Genomic DNA, 16296 nt, shown 5'->3' with positions numbered 1-16296 from the left:
GAGTTGTGAGGCTGATGGGGAGCGGGTGGTGCGCCTGCACAGGACCCCGAGCACTTCCAGAGGGTGACGGGGACACTGGGATGGCCCCAGAGGTTGCTGTGCTGCTGATCTCGCTCCTGCAGAGCTGGCGGCTGCCACGGGAGGGAGCCGGGCACAGGGAGATGCCGCAGCACGTCCCCAGCGCCTCCTCTCACCCGAGGCTGCAGGGGGCAGAGGAGGAGGCGAAGGCCCCTTTAGAAAAATAAGGGCTTTAATCGCCAGGCGTTCACAGTCCGGTGGGAGCGAGGTGAGGTGCGTGCGACCAGGGCTGGGTTTGACCCCCTGAGGGCACGCTCCTGGGCACCCGGAGCACAGCTCGGCGTCCTGCGGGGTTTTTCTGCCCTCCCCTCATCAGTTCAGGCCCCGCTGGGGGGGTCCCTGCCGCCCCCCTGGCCTTGGTCGCACAAGTCCTTGGCCAGGTCGTGGAAGAAGAAGCGCAGCTTGCCCTGCAGCAGCCGCTGGTAGGCGAGGAAGATGACGGCCGTGTTCAGCTCCTTGGAGCCTGCGGAGCAGCCCGGCTCCCACGGCTCTTCCTTGGGGGGGCGAGAAGGGGACAGAAGGGTCACAAATGTTACCGTGCTCAGCCCCCTGCTGCCCCCACAGTGCCGGGGGGGGGGGCGAGCTCTCACCTCCCAGGTCTTCAGCAGCACGAGGAAGGCCTCGGCGTGGCGGTAGAGCCGATTGAGCTGCCCGGCCCAGCACTCCTGGCTCTCCTGGCTCCGCGCCCCCCTCACGGCGTCCACCAGCAGCACCAGGTCGCAGAGGATCTCGCGCCTCTTGCTCTGGTTCTGGGGAGCAGGCAGGGAGGGAGCGCGCTGACCCTGCTGCCGGTGGGGCTGGGGGTCCCCGTTCCATCCCTCGCCCCCCCGTGCCACCAGGTGCGCCCCCCCCCCACCCCCCCCAAGCGGCCTCGTGCGGGGTTTTCGGTGCCCTGTGCTTACCCTGGGGTCCTTCTCCAGTCCCACGGGCACCCCAGGACCATCCTCCCAGCCCTCCTCACCGATTTGGTTTTCCACTGCGTCATTTTGACATCCACCGGGGGCAGCGCCACGGGGCAGCTGAGCACCGAGGGAGCTTGGCACTGGTTCTGTCGGGGCAGAGGACGTCAGGGCTGCGGTCTGGGGCCAAGAGCTGCGCCCAGCCCTGCCTGCCACCGGGTTTTGGGGTACGAGGGGCTCCTCACCACTTTCTTCTCCATGTCCTTGGCCTCCCCGATGTACTTGTGGATGAGCCTGTTGTCACACACCAGCCGCGCCGGGCTGGCACGGCCCTCTTTGACGTGCAGGAGGAAGGACGTGAGGAGGAGCAGCCCTGGGGGAGAAGGGGGCAGCCCGTGGGCACCCGGCCCCCTTGCGCAGCCCTAGCTGCTGCTGCCGGCCCGGATTGCCCCGTGGGGGGAGGTTTGGGGGCCCCAGGGGGTCGTGGTGCTCTGCCCCACGGAGGGGAGAGGGGCCCCGTGTCCCAGCTCTGCCCCAGCGCTCGGTGCCGGCCGGGGAGAGCCGGGAGTTCCCAGCTGCGCAGGAGGAGGGGGAAGGATGTGACAAGTGTTGGGGCTGGCTTTTAGGCTCGGCTCCAGCCTGGGAAGCAGGCAGGGAGCCGAGCTGCATTCCCAGCACCGTCCCTCCTGTCGGGAGTTTGTGCCAGGAGCGGCTCCAGGCATCACGTGCGCTTCGGGGAATCCCTGCCTGCAGCCTCCGGCCGCACGCGGCGGCTCCTCGCCACTGGCTGCAGCCAAGGGCTCTCCTGCCACGCAGCCTCCCCAGCACACTGCTGGCCCTGGCACCCCTCTGCTGGGTGCCCTCTGTGCCCTGTGCCGTGCTGGTGGCCTCCAAAATCTGCTCTGCACCCACCTGGGGCCCTGCTCCCTGCCCGCCTCAGCACTGCACCTGTCCCCAAAAGCCCTCGGTGTCAGCACAGCCCACTCGAGGCCGGACTCTGCAAGACGCCCGGGCACTTTGGGGACCAGGTCAGCGCCACCAGCCCTCCCCGTGGTGTTTTCTTGCTGCCAACGGGTGGCACGAGGGCTGTGCCCAGCTCCTGGGCTGCCAACCGGGGTATATATGGGGTATATATGGGGTATATATGGGGCCGTGTGGGCGCGGTGCTGCAGCGCTGCCCCTTCCCGCTCGCCCCCGCTCGCCCCGCACTCACTGTTCAGCTCCATGCTCGCCTGGGGGCTTCGGCCCTGCATCTTCCACCCTGGGGCCAGCGGCTGCTCCCCGGCTCCCGTCCCCCTTCCATGGAGGGCAGCTGTGGTGCGGGCTCCCCGCGAGCGGCCGGGACGGAGGGGCCGGGCGCCGGGAGCACCCCTCGGGCGGCACGGCACGGCACGGCTCTCCGGCCCGGCCGCCGTGCCGAGGCAGAGTGATTTCCTGTTGTGTCGCTGCTGACCTTCGAGTAAAAATGCTCCGGGGGCCCCGTGGACGGCTTCCTGCCTCCGGCCGTTTCCTCTCTTGGCTCTGGGACCGGGAAGGGCGTCCCCGGGCGCCCTCGGGGCTCCGTCACCTGCCCCCTGCCCCGAGCCTGAGCGCACCGCGCCGGGATGGTGGGGTTGGGTGCCTCAGCTCGGCCCGTCCTGGGGACGAAGGTGGCCCTGGTACCTGCAGGAGAGATGGTGGCGGTGGCTCTCTTTGCGTGGTGGCCCAAGGGGCCGTCGGCCCAGGTGGGTGCCGCTCCCTGCTGAAGCAGCCAGGCACCCAAAAACCCCTCGCTGGCTGCGGGCCCCATCCCCGGCGGTGGGCTCCATCCCCCTGAGGGGCTGAGGGGGGTGGAGATCCCCGGTGGGGCTGCAGCATGCAGTGACCAATGCAAGCTGGAGCACGGGGACCTGAGACTTGGCCCTCAGGGTGATTTTTTGGGGAAGAACCGGGTGAAATCCCCACAGGCGCCCACGTAACCACGTGCGCTCCCACCGCAGCCCCGTGCGTGCGCACCTCCCGCGGCACACATCAGGTTGCACACTCAGGTTTCCCCCATGCACACCGTGCTCACGCAGCCCCCCGCGCCCACCCCCACCGTTCGGGACCCCCCCCACACCCTCCTTCCCCCCGCATCTGGCTCGGGGCAGCCTGCTCCCAGCCCCGCTCCGCGCGTTCCCAGCCCTGTCCCCGCGGTTCCCGGCAGCGCCTGGCCGGGTGACAGCAGCCAGAGTAAACACCCCGGCCCCGCCGCCTGCCCCCTGCCCCTCTCGGCCTCCCCACCTGGCAGCCCACCTTTTGGGCAGCGTGGGGGGGGGGTCCCGATGGGCTCCGGCAGCCCCACGGCTCCAGGGACGGCGCTGGCTGCACGGCTCGGGCACGGCGGCCGGAGAGCGGAGCGGCGAGCAGCGGGGTCAAGCACCGCTGGGCTTCCCCCGCACGGCCATGCCCCGTCTCTGCGGACGTGACGGGCTGCAAACGCGCCCTGCTGGCACGCTCGGCCCCTGGGCCAGTGCTGGCCACGGTCCTGCTGCTGGTCCTGCACCAGTCCCCGCTGCACCCCGCTCCCCGCTGCACCCCGCTCCCCGTCCCTCTCCGGGTGCAAAGCCCTTGGTGATGGCGTGCTGGGGAGCTGCAGCGCCCCGGGGTCAGTGCTTGCCTTCACAATTAGCTCAACGAACCCATCGGGGCGATGGGATGGTGGCTGCTTCTGGGCGCACACCTCCTGGTTTGGGGTGCGGACACCAGAGCACCCCGAGGTGCCTAAAAGTGTCCCTTCGCCCCCAAAATGCCTCTTTTCAGCCACACCTTCACCCGGTTCCTTGCTGCTGGAAGGGGCACTGCTGCTGTTTGCTGCCCCTGCCCGGGGGGTGCGGGGGGGACCCCCTGGTGCCAGCGGGGGGGCTCGGGGCCGTGCAGCTGGCCGGATCCCAGCGCCGAGTTTCCCACCTCTCCTTACGGGGTGCAAAGTGCCGGCAATCCCACCGCGGGGGGCGGCCGTTCGCACCCACTCCGCCAAGGTGCCAGGGGCGGCCGGAGGTGCCAGGTGGCCGGGGTGGGGGTCCCAGGTGGGTGGCACAGCTGCTGGCCCCCCCCCCAGGCCACCCAGGTGTGCCCGCTGGGTACCCACAGGATGCCGGGCATGTGGGAAGCAAACCTGGGCTTCCTGGGCAGGGAGGGGGGTCCGAGCCCCCTTTGAAGCCCCCATAAAAGAGCCCAGCATCAAGGGAGGAGAAAGTCAAAGGAACAAAGAGAGCGGCTAATCCCGGCCTGAGCAAACAGCCCCCGTTTGCTCAGGGCCCAGCTGGCCCCGGGGCCGGGGGGAAAGGGCCGGGGACGGGGCTGGGGGCACGGGGGGACGAGGCAGGGAGCACTCTGCATGCAGGCAGGCCCCGTGCCCCCCCAGCCCAGGCAGCTCGGCCCCCTCGGGCCCTGTTTTACATTTGCAAATTGCCAATAAACATCCGTGGGCAAACAGCCCCGTGCCCTCCGCACCGCTCCCACGCTCGTGGACGCTGGCGGTGCTGCAAAGGGCCCCGGGATGGGATAACACAGCACGGGGAGGGGGGCTGGCACAGATTTCCCCCGTTTCCCCGTGCCCACGGGCACTGCCTGGCACCGCACGGGGGGTGCCCAGCAAGGGGGGGCCGGGACAAACCGGGCTGTGCCCCCCACGAGCATCAGCACTGCCGTGGGCATGCCCCGAGCCATCACCAACACGGCCACGCTCGCCCCGTCGGTGGCCACCGCTGCCCCCGTGCCCCATCACACCCCTTCCCCGGCTGCCCCCCGTGCTGGCTGGGCTGGGTGGGGGGCACCAGGAGGGCACCTCGCCCCCCCCTGCATCCATCCCGCGGGGCGGCGAAGGGGTTAATGCCAGGCGGCCGAGCCGCAGGTGGGCGCAAGAATGAAATTCCTTCTCGCCGTCCTGCGAAGTCTGGGCACAAATATTTGCCTGCATGTCCGGTGGGCGGGTGTGGGGGGGGGGGAGAGACCACCATCGCTCTGGGAGCGTGCTAATCCCCATGCCAAACAGCCCCCCCCCCTACACTCCGTGCCCCGCACGCCTCCCCGCAGGGGTCGCCCCCGCGAGGCTTTGGGGCAGGGGGGATTTGTGGGGTGGGCGCACGGGGGACGCCGGCACCTTTGGGTGCCCCCGCGGGCAGGGAGCTGCGGGGTGCTGGCAGCGGGCACGGTGCCCTGGGCACGGCACGGCCCCACGTGGGTGGGTATTTTGGGGTGTTTTGGGGTGTTTTGGGGTGTTTTGGGGTGTCCTGGGCATGCTGCCCGCATCCTGGCCCCCCGAGCCGTGCCGGCTGCCGCAGCTGGGAGAGAGGCGAGAAGGGGCAGAGAGCCCCAGCCGTCCCCGCCGTGCCGGGAACACGCAGTCCATAATAAACTCCATGTGTCTGGAGACGAAAAGCAGCCGCTCCCCACCCCGGCATCATGTCCCCCGGCTGCATCTCCCCCCGTTACCTGCCGCCCCCAAACCCCCTTCCACCCCCAGCCCTCCCCTTGTCCCCCCCTCCCCATCCCATCACCACCACCACCACCACCCCTTGCCTTCGTCTGGGGCGGCCCGGCCCTGCGAGCCGCCTGCCAGTTGTGCAAATATTGCCGGAACGGCTGTAATCCCCGTGTCCAACGTGAATTATGAGATATTTCCACCCATTACGACAGCCCCCCCCCGCCCCGCCGCGTGTGTGCAGGGCCGGGGGGGATTAGTCACGGGGCAAGCCGCATTCGGCGCAGGGCTTCGGGGAGGCCACGGCACCTCGGTGCCCCAAGCAGGGCAAGGGGGGCTTTTTTTGGGGGGAACTGGAGGGTTTCTGAGCCTCTCCGGCTCCTCTCGGGCCTGGGCCCCAAGTTTATGGCACGGGGACGAGGCTGGCGGTGCCAGGGTGCCCGGGAGGCAGAGGGAGGCCGTGGGAAGAGGCCGGGGCGTGCGGTTTTGCCTCGACCCCATCCCTGGGGAGAAGAGGCTCCTTCCTGCCGCCCCGAGCCCGGCTCATGTTCAAAGCCCGGAGCAGACAGCGGCTAATGAGGCCAGACAATAGGGAGCTGCGTGGGGCAGCAGCGCTGGCACGGGCCGCCGCCGCCCCGAAGCCAGGCGCGGGACAGCCCCGCCACCGTGGGGGCAGCGGGGACAAGACGGGACGGGGCAGCACCCGCTCCACGCCACCCTCACCGTGGGCAGGGCACGTGCCCACCGAGCCCACCCAGCATTTTGGGGGGCAGGGGAGCGGTGGCGGTGCTGTTGGGGTGCCCCATCCCCGCCGTGCCAAAGGGGCACCCCAATGCCGTGGGGTCACGGGGCCGGGCACCTGCTCCAGGTAGAGGGGCTGGGGTGGCACGGGGGGCACGGGGGGCACGGGGTGGGTCAGGGGGCACGGGGCTGCCCGCTGCCGGCCGGCCCCGTCCCCATGCAGCTCCAGCTGCCCGCAGCCGGTGGCCCGTTGGGGCTGTGCCGGCGCCAGGCCCGGCTCCGGAGCGCCTCAGAGCCACCTTTGTGCAGCGCTCCCAGCACATGTGGGGCACTGGGAGCCAGCTGGGGGCACCGGGACCATTTTCCAGAGCTGCCCCCATCCCACAAGCTCACACACCCCCGGGGCAGCCACCATCCCTCGGGCTGGGGCACCCCTGGCATTCCTAAGGGCACGCAGGGCTGGGGATGGAGCGATGCCCGGGCGCAACAGGAGGAGCTGCCTCAGTTTCCCCCATGCCAAGGCCGCAGCTTCCCCGGCTTTCCTTCCTTCCCGGGAAAGGGGAGGGAGCTTCCCCCGCCGCTTCCCCACATCCCCGCGGCCGAGCCAGGAGACTGTGACGAGCTCTGGGTGCGCGGAGCCAGCGCCGGATTCCTGGCACTGGCGGGGCGGCCGGGAGCCATCGCCCGCCTCCTCCCCGCTCGGCCCCGCTCGCTCCCCGCCGTCCCCCTGGGCCGCCGCCGCCGTGGGCACCGGGCGGTGACGCTGGCACGGCCGCGCAGCCCCCAGCCCTCCCCTGCCGCCGGATCCCGGGCCGGCGGGGACGCCGGGAGAGAGGAGCGGGGACAGGTCGGTGGCACCGCTGGGGACAGCGGGGAGGGCAACGGGGACGGGGGTGCCAGGCTGCCAGGCACGGTCCCCGCTCGCAGAAGGGCCCGGAGAGCGTGGCAGGGCGCTGTGGGCACGGCGTGCCCGCGGGATGCATGGGAACCCTGGCGGTGTCCCAGCCCCTGGGGTGCCAGCGGGATGTCCCAGCGGGGAAACACGGCTGCTCCTCGCGGCCTCGTGCCAGGATCAGCTCCTGCCACGGGGCAGCTCCCGGGCATGGCCATGCCCCCACGTCCCCCCCCGGAGAGGTGCCCGGCACAGCGGGAGACAGAGGAGCGACGAGCTGGGGTGGGAAAGGGGACGGGGAGGCCGTGGGCGAGCTGCGGATGGGGCACCCTGACAGCAGGGGCAGGGGGCAGGGGGCTGCAGCCCCCCCCCCAGCCGCTCACCGGGTTTGGGGGGAGGCCCAGGAGGAGCCTTGTGGGGAGGTAGGGGCCTGTTGTGCTCCAGCTGTGCCGTGTTTCCCTGGCTACACCGTGCAGCTGGCCGGGTGTTTGTACCGCCGAGAGTTGATTTTGGCAGCCCCGCGCTTCCCCCTCCTCCCCTCCACGCCCGCCTCCCCCTCCCCGGGCGCCCGCCCGCCACGCACCCGGCACCCGGCTCCCCTCCCTGCCACCGTCCCCTGGTTGGGGGGACACGGGTGGCACCCGGCACCCCTATATCCCCTGCCCCCCACGCCCCCCCCAGACGCTCCCCGTGCCTCGGTTTCCCCAGCTGGCCGCTGTCTCCCCAGGCCTTTCCATGGTGTCTGCTACCTGCCCGCCGCCGCCCTCGCCAGCCCGGGCAGATGGGGGCGAAGAGCAGGATCGGTGCCGGGTGCCGCTCTGCCAGCCTCCCCCCCACGTCCCCATTGCCCTCCCTGGGCCAAGGACCCCAAAGATCCGGGCTCCTGGCCCCCCCCAGCCTCTGCCACCGATGGGCAGGGTGCTGGGGTCCCACTCCGGGACCTTCCTCTGCCCAGCAGCAGCCGGAGGGATTTGGGGATGCCGAGGGCACAAGTTGTGGGGTGCGTGTTGCTGGGGCTCTGCAGGGTGTGGGGAGGGGTTTGGGGGACAAAACAGGGCGGGTGGGGGGGCTGTGTGCCCTGGGGGTGGGCTGGGGGGGGTGTCCTGCAGTGCCCCCATGTCCCCGGGGGTCCCAAGTGGCCTGGGAGGGGACGGAGTGGATTTAGGGGTCCCCGGGATGTCCCTTGCCCGCAGATGCCCCATGCCTGGGGAGAATATTGGGGGGGGGAGCTTTGTAATGGGGGTGCCCTGCAAATGCCAAGGGGGCTGTGGGTGGGTTCCCAGGGGCCACATGTCCTGGGGGAGGGGGGCACGTGGATGGGGGCGCACCCAGCATGCCCAGTGCCTAGGGATACCCCAAATCCCGGGGGGGGGGGGTTGTCCTACAGTGTCCTGGGGAGTTTTGTGTGGATTGGGGGGTCCCCAGCATGCCATGGGGGTGACGGCATCCCCCAGGTACCCCATACCCGGGAAAGGGGTCAATGGATGGGGGGGGCTCCCAGGGATGCCCCATGCCCAGAGGTGCCCCGTGCCTCAGGGGGTGGGTGGCAAACAGAGGGGGGGTCTCCCCAAAACACCCATACCAGGCGTCACCCCAATCCCCCCGGGGACCACCTACAGCCACCGGGGTGCCCCAGAACGACCCGGGGATGTGCGAAGAGGGGGAGAGGAGGCGGCTGGGCTGGGGGGGTGAGCGGGAGGGGGGGGGTGCGCAAAGCGCAGCGGGGGCGCGTCCCCCCCGGCCGGCCGCTGCCTGCGCCTCATTAGCGGCCCTTTGTTTGCACAGGGCTCGCAGCTCCCGCTTGCCCATGCCGCCGCCTATAAAGCGGGGCCGGGGCCGGCAGCCGGGCAGAGGCGGTGGCGGCGGCAGCGGCAGGCAGCGGCCGGCCCCCCCTCCCCGCCCCCGGCCCCCCGGTTCCCCCGGCCGGCCGGCACCATGCGCGCCGCCCCGCTGCTGCTGCTGCTCGCCCTGCTCGCCCTGCCCGCCCGCGCCGCCCGCCCCAAGCTCGCCCTGCCCATCCGGCCCGACACCGAGCCGCTGCCCCCCGGGGGGGCGGCAGGTAGGACCCCCTCCGTGCGCCCCTTTTCCTCCGCACCCCCTTTCCCGTGCGCCCCGGGCGCAGGCGACCCCTCTCCGAGCCACCCCTCTCCTCGCACCCTCTCCGCGCTCCCCCCTTCGTGCACCCCCTTTTTCCTGCACCCCAAGGGTCCGCTCTCTCCCCCCCCCCACCCCCCCAACACCCGGTGCCGGGTCTCCGCCGGGACCCCCGTGCTGGGGGAGCGGGGAGCGCGCACGGTGGGGCGGTGCCGGCCGCTGTCCGCCCCGCGGGGCTGCGGCAGGGGGGTGCCCGCGGCCCGGAGGTGACTTGGGTTTGGTTTTTTGGTTTTTTTTGGGTGGTGGTGGGGGGGGTTGTCAATTTTTTGGGGGGGGGCGGGGGTGTTGTCTCCGCAGGCTGCGCCTTCGGGGGGCATTTCTACGCGCTGGACGAGACGTGGCACCCGGACCTGGGGGAGCCCTTCGGGGTGATGCGCTGCGTGATCTGCCACTGCGAGCCGGTGAGAGCCCCCCCGCGCCGCGCCGCACACGGCGGAGACCCCCCCAGCACGGGGCCCTGCTGGGGAGGGGGCTGGGAGCTGGGGGGGGGTCGCCCCCTTCACCCCCATCTCCGCCCACCCCATGGAAAGCGAGCAGGGATTCCTGCAGCCGGCCTGACACCTGGGTGTCCCCCCCCCCGGGGGCAGCGGGGAGGAGAAGGGGAGGGGGGGGGCTTAAAGGATCAGGCTTCGTTCTCCTTCCCCTCCTCAGGACGGCCCCCGGCCCCCCCTCCAGCAGCCCCCCGAGGCTGGAGGGGCCGCGCACAGCTGGGCAGGGGGATGGGGGCTTGGGGGGGGGGGAAGCAGAGGGGGCTTGGCTGCGGTACAGGCAGCTGGGGGCTGCGCAAGGTGTCCGGGGGGGGGCTCCAGATGGGCTGGGGGAGCCGGGCCGTGCCGGGGGAGCGCTGGTGCCCTGAATGTGCCACCCGAGGGGAATTTGGGTGGTTGGGTCGCCCGTGTCCTTGGCACGGCTCTGCCCACCCCAGCAGAGGAACCGCCGAGGGAAGGCAGCGGGAAAAGTGAACTGCAAGAACATGAAGCAGGACTGCCCTGTGCCCGCCTGCCCCCGCGCCACGCTGCTGCCCGGGCACTGCTGCCACACCTGCCCCAAAGGTGAGCGCAGCCCCCACAGGATGCTGGGCACCCCCTCAGGAAGTGGGTGCTTATTTTTGGGGTTGTCTGTGCCCTTGGGATGCCCACGAGGTGCTGGGCAGGGGCGCACGGGGCTGAACCCAGTGTGCCGCCGGCACACAGCCCTGTTTTTGGCTTTATTTTGGGAGGGGGGGGATTCAGTTTTACCACAAGCAGCCTGCTGCAATCCCCTCCCCGCTGTGCCTTGCCATGCCAGCCTTGCCAGGCCCCCCGGAGAAGAGCGCCGAGCCCCCCTTCGACACCTTCGAGTACTTCCAGGACAAGGAGGACGAGCTGGACAAGCCCTACAACGACCGCTCCTACCTCAGCTCCGAGGGCCTGGCCCGCGACGATGCCCGCACAGGTGAGCCCCGGGGCAGGCAGCGGGCACACGGGACGTCCCCACGCTCCCTCCACGACCACCTTTCCCCCCTCCCCAGAGTTCGTGGCCCTGCTGACGAGCGGCCCCGAGCCGTGGCACCCCACGTCCAGCGCGGTGGCCAAGGCTCGCTTCACCCTCCTGCGCTCCTACCTGCTCTTCTCCATCAGCTACGAGCGGTGAGTCCCCGAACACACGGGGTGCAGGTGTGCTCGTGCCTCAGTTTCCCCCCCCTCCGGACACTCCCTGCGGTGTCACGGCCTCGCCTTGGTGTGGTGGTGATGGGGAGAGATTTGGGGAGGGGGGCGAGGTGCCGGGGGTCCGGCGGTGCTTGCGGGCAGCCGGCATTTCGGCGCGGCGCCGGCACGGCCTCACCCCTTCGCCTCCAGGGCTGGAGCGCAAACAAACGGCACCGGGACCGGCTCCAGGGCCGGGGGACATGGGCACAGCGGGGCAGAGGCGCCGTGCAGCCCCGTGCCCCCGCTGGCGGGCGCTGCCGACGGGGCCCCCAGTCCCCGCCGTGCCCTCCCCGGCTGCCCGCTGGCAGCGGCTGAGCCTCTCCTCTCCTCTCCTCTCCTCTCCTCTCCTCTCTCTTTCCCTCCCTCCTTCCCGCTCCGGTTTCTTCTGCTCTTCCTCGCTTCCAGGCCCCTTTTGCATAGTAAAGTGGTGACTAATTTCCAGCTCCGACCGGGGGAGCCAAACGGAGCCGAAAATGCTCCTAATTTACAGCCGGGCCGACCGCTCGGCTCCCCGCGGGTCCGGCCCCACCGTCTTCCCCAGCGGGGACCCCCTCCTGCGCGGTGCCAGCCCGGCTCCGCTCCGGGGCAGGGGGACCCCAGGGGACCCCGGCCAGCTTTGGGCCACCCCGGGTGCTGGTGCCCAAGGGAGGGGAGCCAGGGGGTGAGGGGGGGTCTCTGTTCACCCCCTCGGTGCCCGCAGGCTGGGGAGGCCGAGCCGGGTGCGTTTCAGCGACCCCGAGGGCAACGTGCTGTTCGAGCACCCCGTGCAGAAGAGCGCGGCCCCCGAGGACGGCATGGTGAGAGGGGCAGGAGGGCACGGGGGGGGTAAAACAACCTACTAGTGCCCCCCCACGCCTGGCAGCACGGTGCCCCCGACCCCTGCCCAGCCTTTCCTCGCCCGCAGCTCTGCGGGATGTGGCGCACGGTGTCCAAGGCCAACGTGCAGCTGCTGCGCGGGGAGCAGCTCCGCGTCTCCCTCGTCACCCGCGCGCAGCCCTCCGGGGAGGTCCACGGGCACATCCTCAAGCACCGGGCGCTCTTTGCGGGTAAGGCTGGGCCCCCCACGCGCCCCCCACCCCCAAACGGGTGCCCGGTGGGGTGCCCCTCACGCCCCCTGTCCCCGCTCAGAGACCTTCGGTGCCATCCTGACCTCCTCGGACCCCGCGCACCTGGGAGCCGGGGGCATGGCCATGCTGACGCTGAGCGACGCCGAGAACAACCTGCACTTCATCCTCATGGCCCGCGGGCTGCTGGAGCCCGGCGCCGGGGGTGAGGGTGGGCACGGGCACCCTGCAGGGTGGGGGGGCGCAGGGGGGGCGTGGGGTGGCCTCTGTGGGGTCAGGATGGGCGCAGGGGTTGTGCGTGGCGTGGGGACAGGCGTGCGCAGGGTTGGGCGTGAGCTGGGGTGTGCGTGGGTTTTCGGGGGGGAATTTGGGGCAGGGGGATGTGTAGGAGTGAGGGGCTGGGGTGCATGGGGCGTGGGGGTCAGGAGGGGGGCTGTGCAAGGATGGGGGGTGTAAGGGGGGAATGGTGCGGGCCAAGCTGTGGGCAGGGGTCAGGGCGTGCAGTAAGGATGTGGGGTGTCGCTGTTGGGGAGCGGGGGGCAGAGGGGTGGGTTTGGGGCTCAGCTCTCTGCCCTGCCCTGCGCAGAATCCCCCTGGGTGCCGCTGCGGGTCCGCATCCTGCACCAGGGCCGGACGCTGCGGGAGGTCCGTGCCAACATCACCGTGGAGGTACGGCCGTCCCCGCCCGCCTCCCCCGGCACGCCGGCAGCCTCCGGGGCCAGGGCCCACCCCCCTACACCCCCTTCTCCCCTCCTCCAGGACCCCGACTTCGCCGAGGTGCTGAGCGACCTGTCTGCCCGCGAGCTGCAGTGGCTGGTGCAGGGGCAGCTCCGCATCGTGGCCGAGACGGAGGGCCGGCACGCGCGCCAGCTGGCCGGCACCATCACCGCCCGCCGCGGCTGTGACAGTGAGCACGGGCACCCCGGGGCGCAGGGGGCGGCTGTGCCCCCCTCCCCAGCCTCACCCCCATCCCCTCTTCATTCTCTCCCCGGGTTCAAGCCATCCAGAGCGTGCTGTGCGGGGCGGACGCCTTGCTGCCGACCAAGACGGGGGCCGTGGGCTCGGCCAAGCTGGCCCTGCACGAGAACGGCACGCTGCAGTACCAGGTAAGGGGCACGGGCACCACGCTGGGGGTGCGCCCCCACGCCCCCGGGGGTGCCCCCGCCGCTGCCCCTCGGCGCCCTGCCCGCAGGTGCGGGTGGTGGGCACGGCCAGCGAGGTGGTGGGCGTCACGCTGGAGACCAAGCCGCGGAGGAAGAACAAGAGGAACGTGCTCTTCGACATGACGCCCAGCTACAAGGACGGGCTGGTGAGTGCTGGCGGCACGGGGCTGGCAATGGGGGCAGCGGGGAGGCTCACACGGGGTGTCCCTGTCCCCACCCGGGTGCTTTTCCCCCTTGTGTCAGGCCCAGGGCTCCTGGCAGAGCCCCAGCGCCCGCGACGCCCACATGCTGCTGCAGAACGAGCTCTTCCTCAACGTGGCCACCAAGGACTGGGCGGAGGGCGAGCTGCGGGGCCAGGTCATCTCCCTGCCCTACAGCGGGCTCCTGGCTCGCTACACAGGTACCCAGGGCGCGGTGGCAGCGGGGTGGCGGAGCATCCACCCCCCCTCCTTTTACCACCGCCTCCCACCACCCCTGTCTGTGCGCAGAGATGCCGGTGCCGCTGGCGGGGCAGCTGGTGTCCCCCCCGGTGGGCAGCGGGGCCGGGGGGCACGCCTGGCTGTCTCTAGACGAGCACTGCCACCTGCACTACGAGATCGCCGTGGCGGGGCTGGGCCGCCCGGCCGATGGCACCGTCAGCGCCCACCTGCACGGCGTGGCCGAGCTGGGCGAGCTGGGCGCCCGGCCACACCAGCACAAGCGGCTGCTCAAGGGCTTCTACGGCACCGAGGTGAGGTGGGCACGAGGCCGGGACCCCCCCCCCCGGGGTGCTGCTTCAGGGCTCGGGGCAGCCCTCACCTCCCCGCGTCCCTCTCGCCCCCGCAGGCTCAGGGGGTGGTGAAGGATCTGGACGCCGATCTCCTGCAGCACCTGGCCCAGGGCACCGCTTTCCTGCAAGTCAGCACCAAAGCCCACCCTCGAGGGGAGATGCGGGGATGGGTAGGTCCCCCCCGTGCGTCCCTGTCACTCCCCGGGGGCACGGCAGGGTCCCGGGCTGCATGACACTGCCTGGGGTGGGCTGGGAAGGGGACAGGATGGGGACAGTGCCAGCAGCCTGGCGTGGCGTGCCCATGGGGTCCCCCTCGGTGCCAACCCTCCTGCCCCCCAGGTGCACATCCCCAACCGGTGCCAGGCAGGGGGGGCCCGCCTGGCCCCGGGGGAGGCCGAGCTCTCCGAGGGCTCCAAGGCCAGGGACGCGGAGCAGCTGAAGAAGGACCCCAACTCCTGCTTCTTCGAGGGGCAGCACCGGGCGCACGGCACCCGCTGGGCACCCGACTACGACAAGAAGTGCTCCATCTGCAGCTGCCAGGTACGGGCTGTTGGGGTGTGAGCTGGGGGGGCAGCACCCGTCAGTGTGGCCCCCCTTTTAATGAGCCCTTTAATGAGTCCCCTGCTGTCCCCAGAAGCGCACGGTGATCTGTGACCCCATCCTGTGCCAGCCCCTCAACTGCAGCCGCCAGGTGCACCCCGAGGAGCTGTGCTGCCCCGTCTGCGAAGGTGATGGGGGGGCAGGGGGCTCAGGGAGGGTGCTGGAGGAGAAGTGGGGGGTGTGGGTAAAGCTAGAGCCACAGGGGTACAAGGTGGGGTGGTCCTGCCCCGTTCCTCCCCCGCTGGCACCCTTAGCGTCCCCTCATGCCCTCCCTCGTCCTTGCAGAGAAGAAGACGGAGCAGGAGGAGCTGAAGCTGGAGCGGGCACGGGACAGCAGCGAGGGTGAGTCCCGGGGGCACGGGGTGAGGGGCAGCCCCGGCCTCCCTGGCCCCCCCCGGCCATCCCACGGACGCCGTGCCCACCTCCCGCAGGCTGCTACTTCGACGGGGACAAGACGTGGCGAGGCTCGGGCACCCGCTGGCACCCCGTCGTGCCCCCCTTCGGCCTCATCAAGTGTGCCATTTGCACCTGCAAGGTGAGCGCGGGCCCCCGCCCTGCAGAGCCACCCATGGGTGCTGTGAGCTGCTGGGGAGGAGGGCTCGAAGCAGGGCAGGGGCAGCACCTGGTGCCGGTGCCCCCGTGAGCCCCGCACGCTCCCCGCAGGGCACCACGGGCGAAGTGCACTGCGAGAAGGTGCAGTGCCCACGCCTCACCTGTGCCAACCCGGTGCGAGCCAGCCCCTCTGACTGCTGCAAGCAGTGCCCAGGTACCTGCAGCCCCCTCGCCTGTGTCCCCAAAGCCACCGATGCCACCCCGTGGGTGTTCATCCTCCCCGTGCCCTCTCCCGCAGCCCCTGAGAAGAGCGTCCCCGAGCTGGCCGACAGCATGCAGGCGGACGGGCCCCGCGCCTGCCGCTTCGGGCGCCGCTGGTACCTCAACAACGAGAGCTGGCACCCCTCGGTGCCGCCCTTCGGGGAGATGAAGTGCATCCTGTGCTGGTGTGTGGTGAGTGTGCCGGCCCGCGGGCGGCACCGGGGGCGCAGAGGTTGCCCCCGCGCCAGCCTGAGCGCTTCGGGGATGGGTGGGAGAGGAGCTTGGGGCTGGCACCGAGGGACCCCGGTGGCTCAGCCCCATTCCCCACCCCGCAGTCAGGGGAGACGCACTGCCAGCGCCAGGAGTGCCCGCCGGCCGCCTGCGCCAGCCCCGCCAGGAGGGACAACCCCTGCTGCGCCAAGTGCCGCGGTGAGCCCGCGCCCAGTGCGCCCCCCTCGGGGGCCAAGCCCCAGCCAGGACCCCTCTGTGCACCCTCCCTGCCCCTCTTTCAGCCCCGTTTTCCCCCCGCAGCTCCGGACGCCCCCCCGGAGAAGGTGCACGATGCCCCGGCCGAGGCGTGGAGCCGCTAAGCAGTGACCGCTGCCCGGAGCGGGGCGAGCGCGCAGCGATGCCGGGTGGTCCCGAGGAGCCCCTGGGGCCCATCGCCCCCCTGGGGGGACGGGGACGGGGCGCAGAGGAGCAGGGATTGGGGGGCAGGGGCCAGCCCCCAGCCTGGGCACCCCCTCCCGGCACGGCCGCGGTGCCGGGGCTGCCCTGCCCGCCCCCCCCAGCAGGCAGCAGCAGGGTTGGGGGGGTCCGGGCACCCAGCGCCCCCCCTCTCCGTGAGCCCTGCCACCAGCGGGTGCAGCGGGCACCGTGCCCGCCTTGTACATAGTGTAAAATCCCTCCTGCCCCCGTCTCGCTGCGCCCGTCCCGGCTCGGCTGGACTCGTCATGTAATTTATGGGGACGGGGGTCCCGATGTATTTATT

The 16296-nt window shown here is 71.5% G+C and overlaps 2 protein-coding genes across 2 annotated transcripts; one reads left to right on the top strand and one right to left on the bottom strand.

Moving 5' to 3' along the window:
• Nucleotides 1-247: 247 nt before the first annotated feature.
• On the bottom strand, nt 248-3375 carry THPO (thrombopoietin). The gene is made up of 6 exons (XM_082767716.1): nt 3252-3375; nt 2191-2639; nt 1223-1350; nt 1040-1126; nt 669-827; nt 248-572 (listed from the first exon to the last, which is right to left on the bottom strand). Exons 2-6 carry the CDS (start codon nt 2228-2230, stop codon nt 396-398), a joined length of 591 nt encoding a protein of 196 aa, XP_082623842.1. The 5' UTR covers nt 2231-2639; nt 3252-3375; the 3' UTR covers nt 248-395.
• Nucleotides 3376-6801: 3426 nt separating this feature from the next.
• On the top strand, nt 6802-16281 carry CHRD (chordin). Its single transcript, XM_082767610.1, has 25 exons — nt 6802-7009; nt 7782-8054; nt 8840-9113; nt 9506-9609; nt 10134-10260; nt 10496-10642; nt 10719-10836; nt 11597-11693; nt 11801-11942; nt 12025-12165; nt 12547-12629; nt 12720-12867; nt 12960-13066; nt 13153-13269; nt 13367-13523; nt 13612-13853; nt 13949-14062; nt 14232-14432; nt 14527-14620; nt 14778-14834; nt 14924-15027; nt 15156-15258; nt 15343-15497; nt 15641-15734; nt 15837-16281. Exons 2-25 carry the CDS (start codon nt 7836-7838, stop codon nt 15893-15895), a joined length of 3204 nt encoding a protein of 1067 aa, XP_082623736.1. The 5' UTR covers nt 6802-7009; nt 7782-7835; the 3' UTR covers nt 15896-16281.
• The last annotated feature ends 15 nt before the right edge of the window (nt 16282-16296 follow it).

The sequence above is a fragment of the Aythya marila genome (assembly GCF_965140915.1).
Source record: "Aythya marila genome assembly, chromosome: 9".
NCBI lineage: Eukaryota > Metazoa > Chordata > Aves > Anseriformes > Anatidae > Aythya > Aythya marila.
Note: the sequence above shows the minus strand (reverse complement) of the source record. Positions and strands in the feature narration are given on the sequence as shown.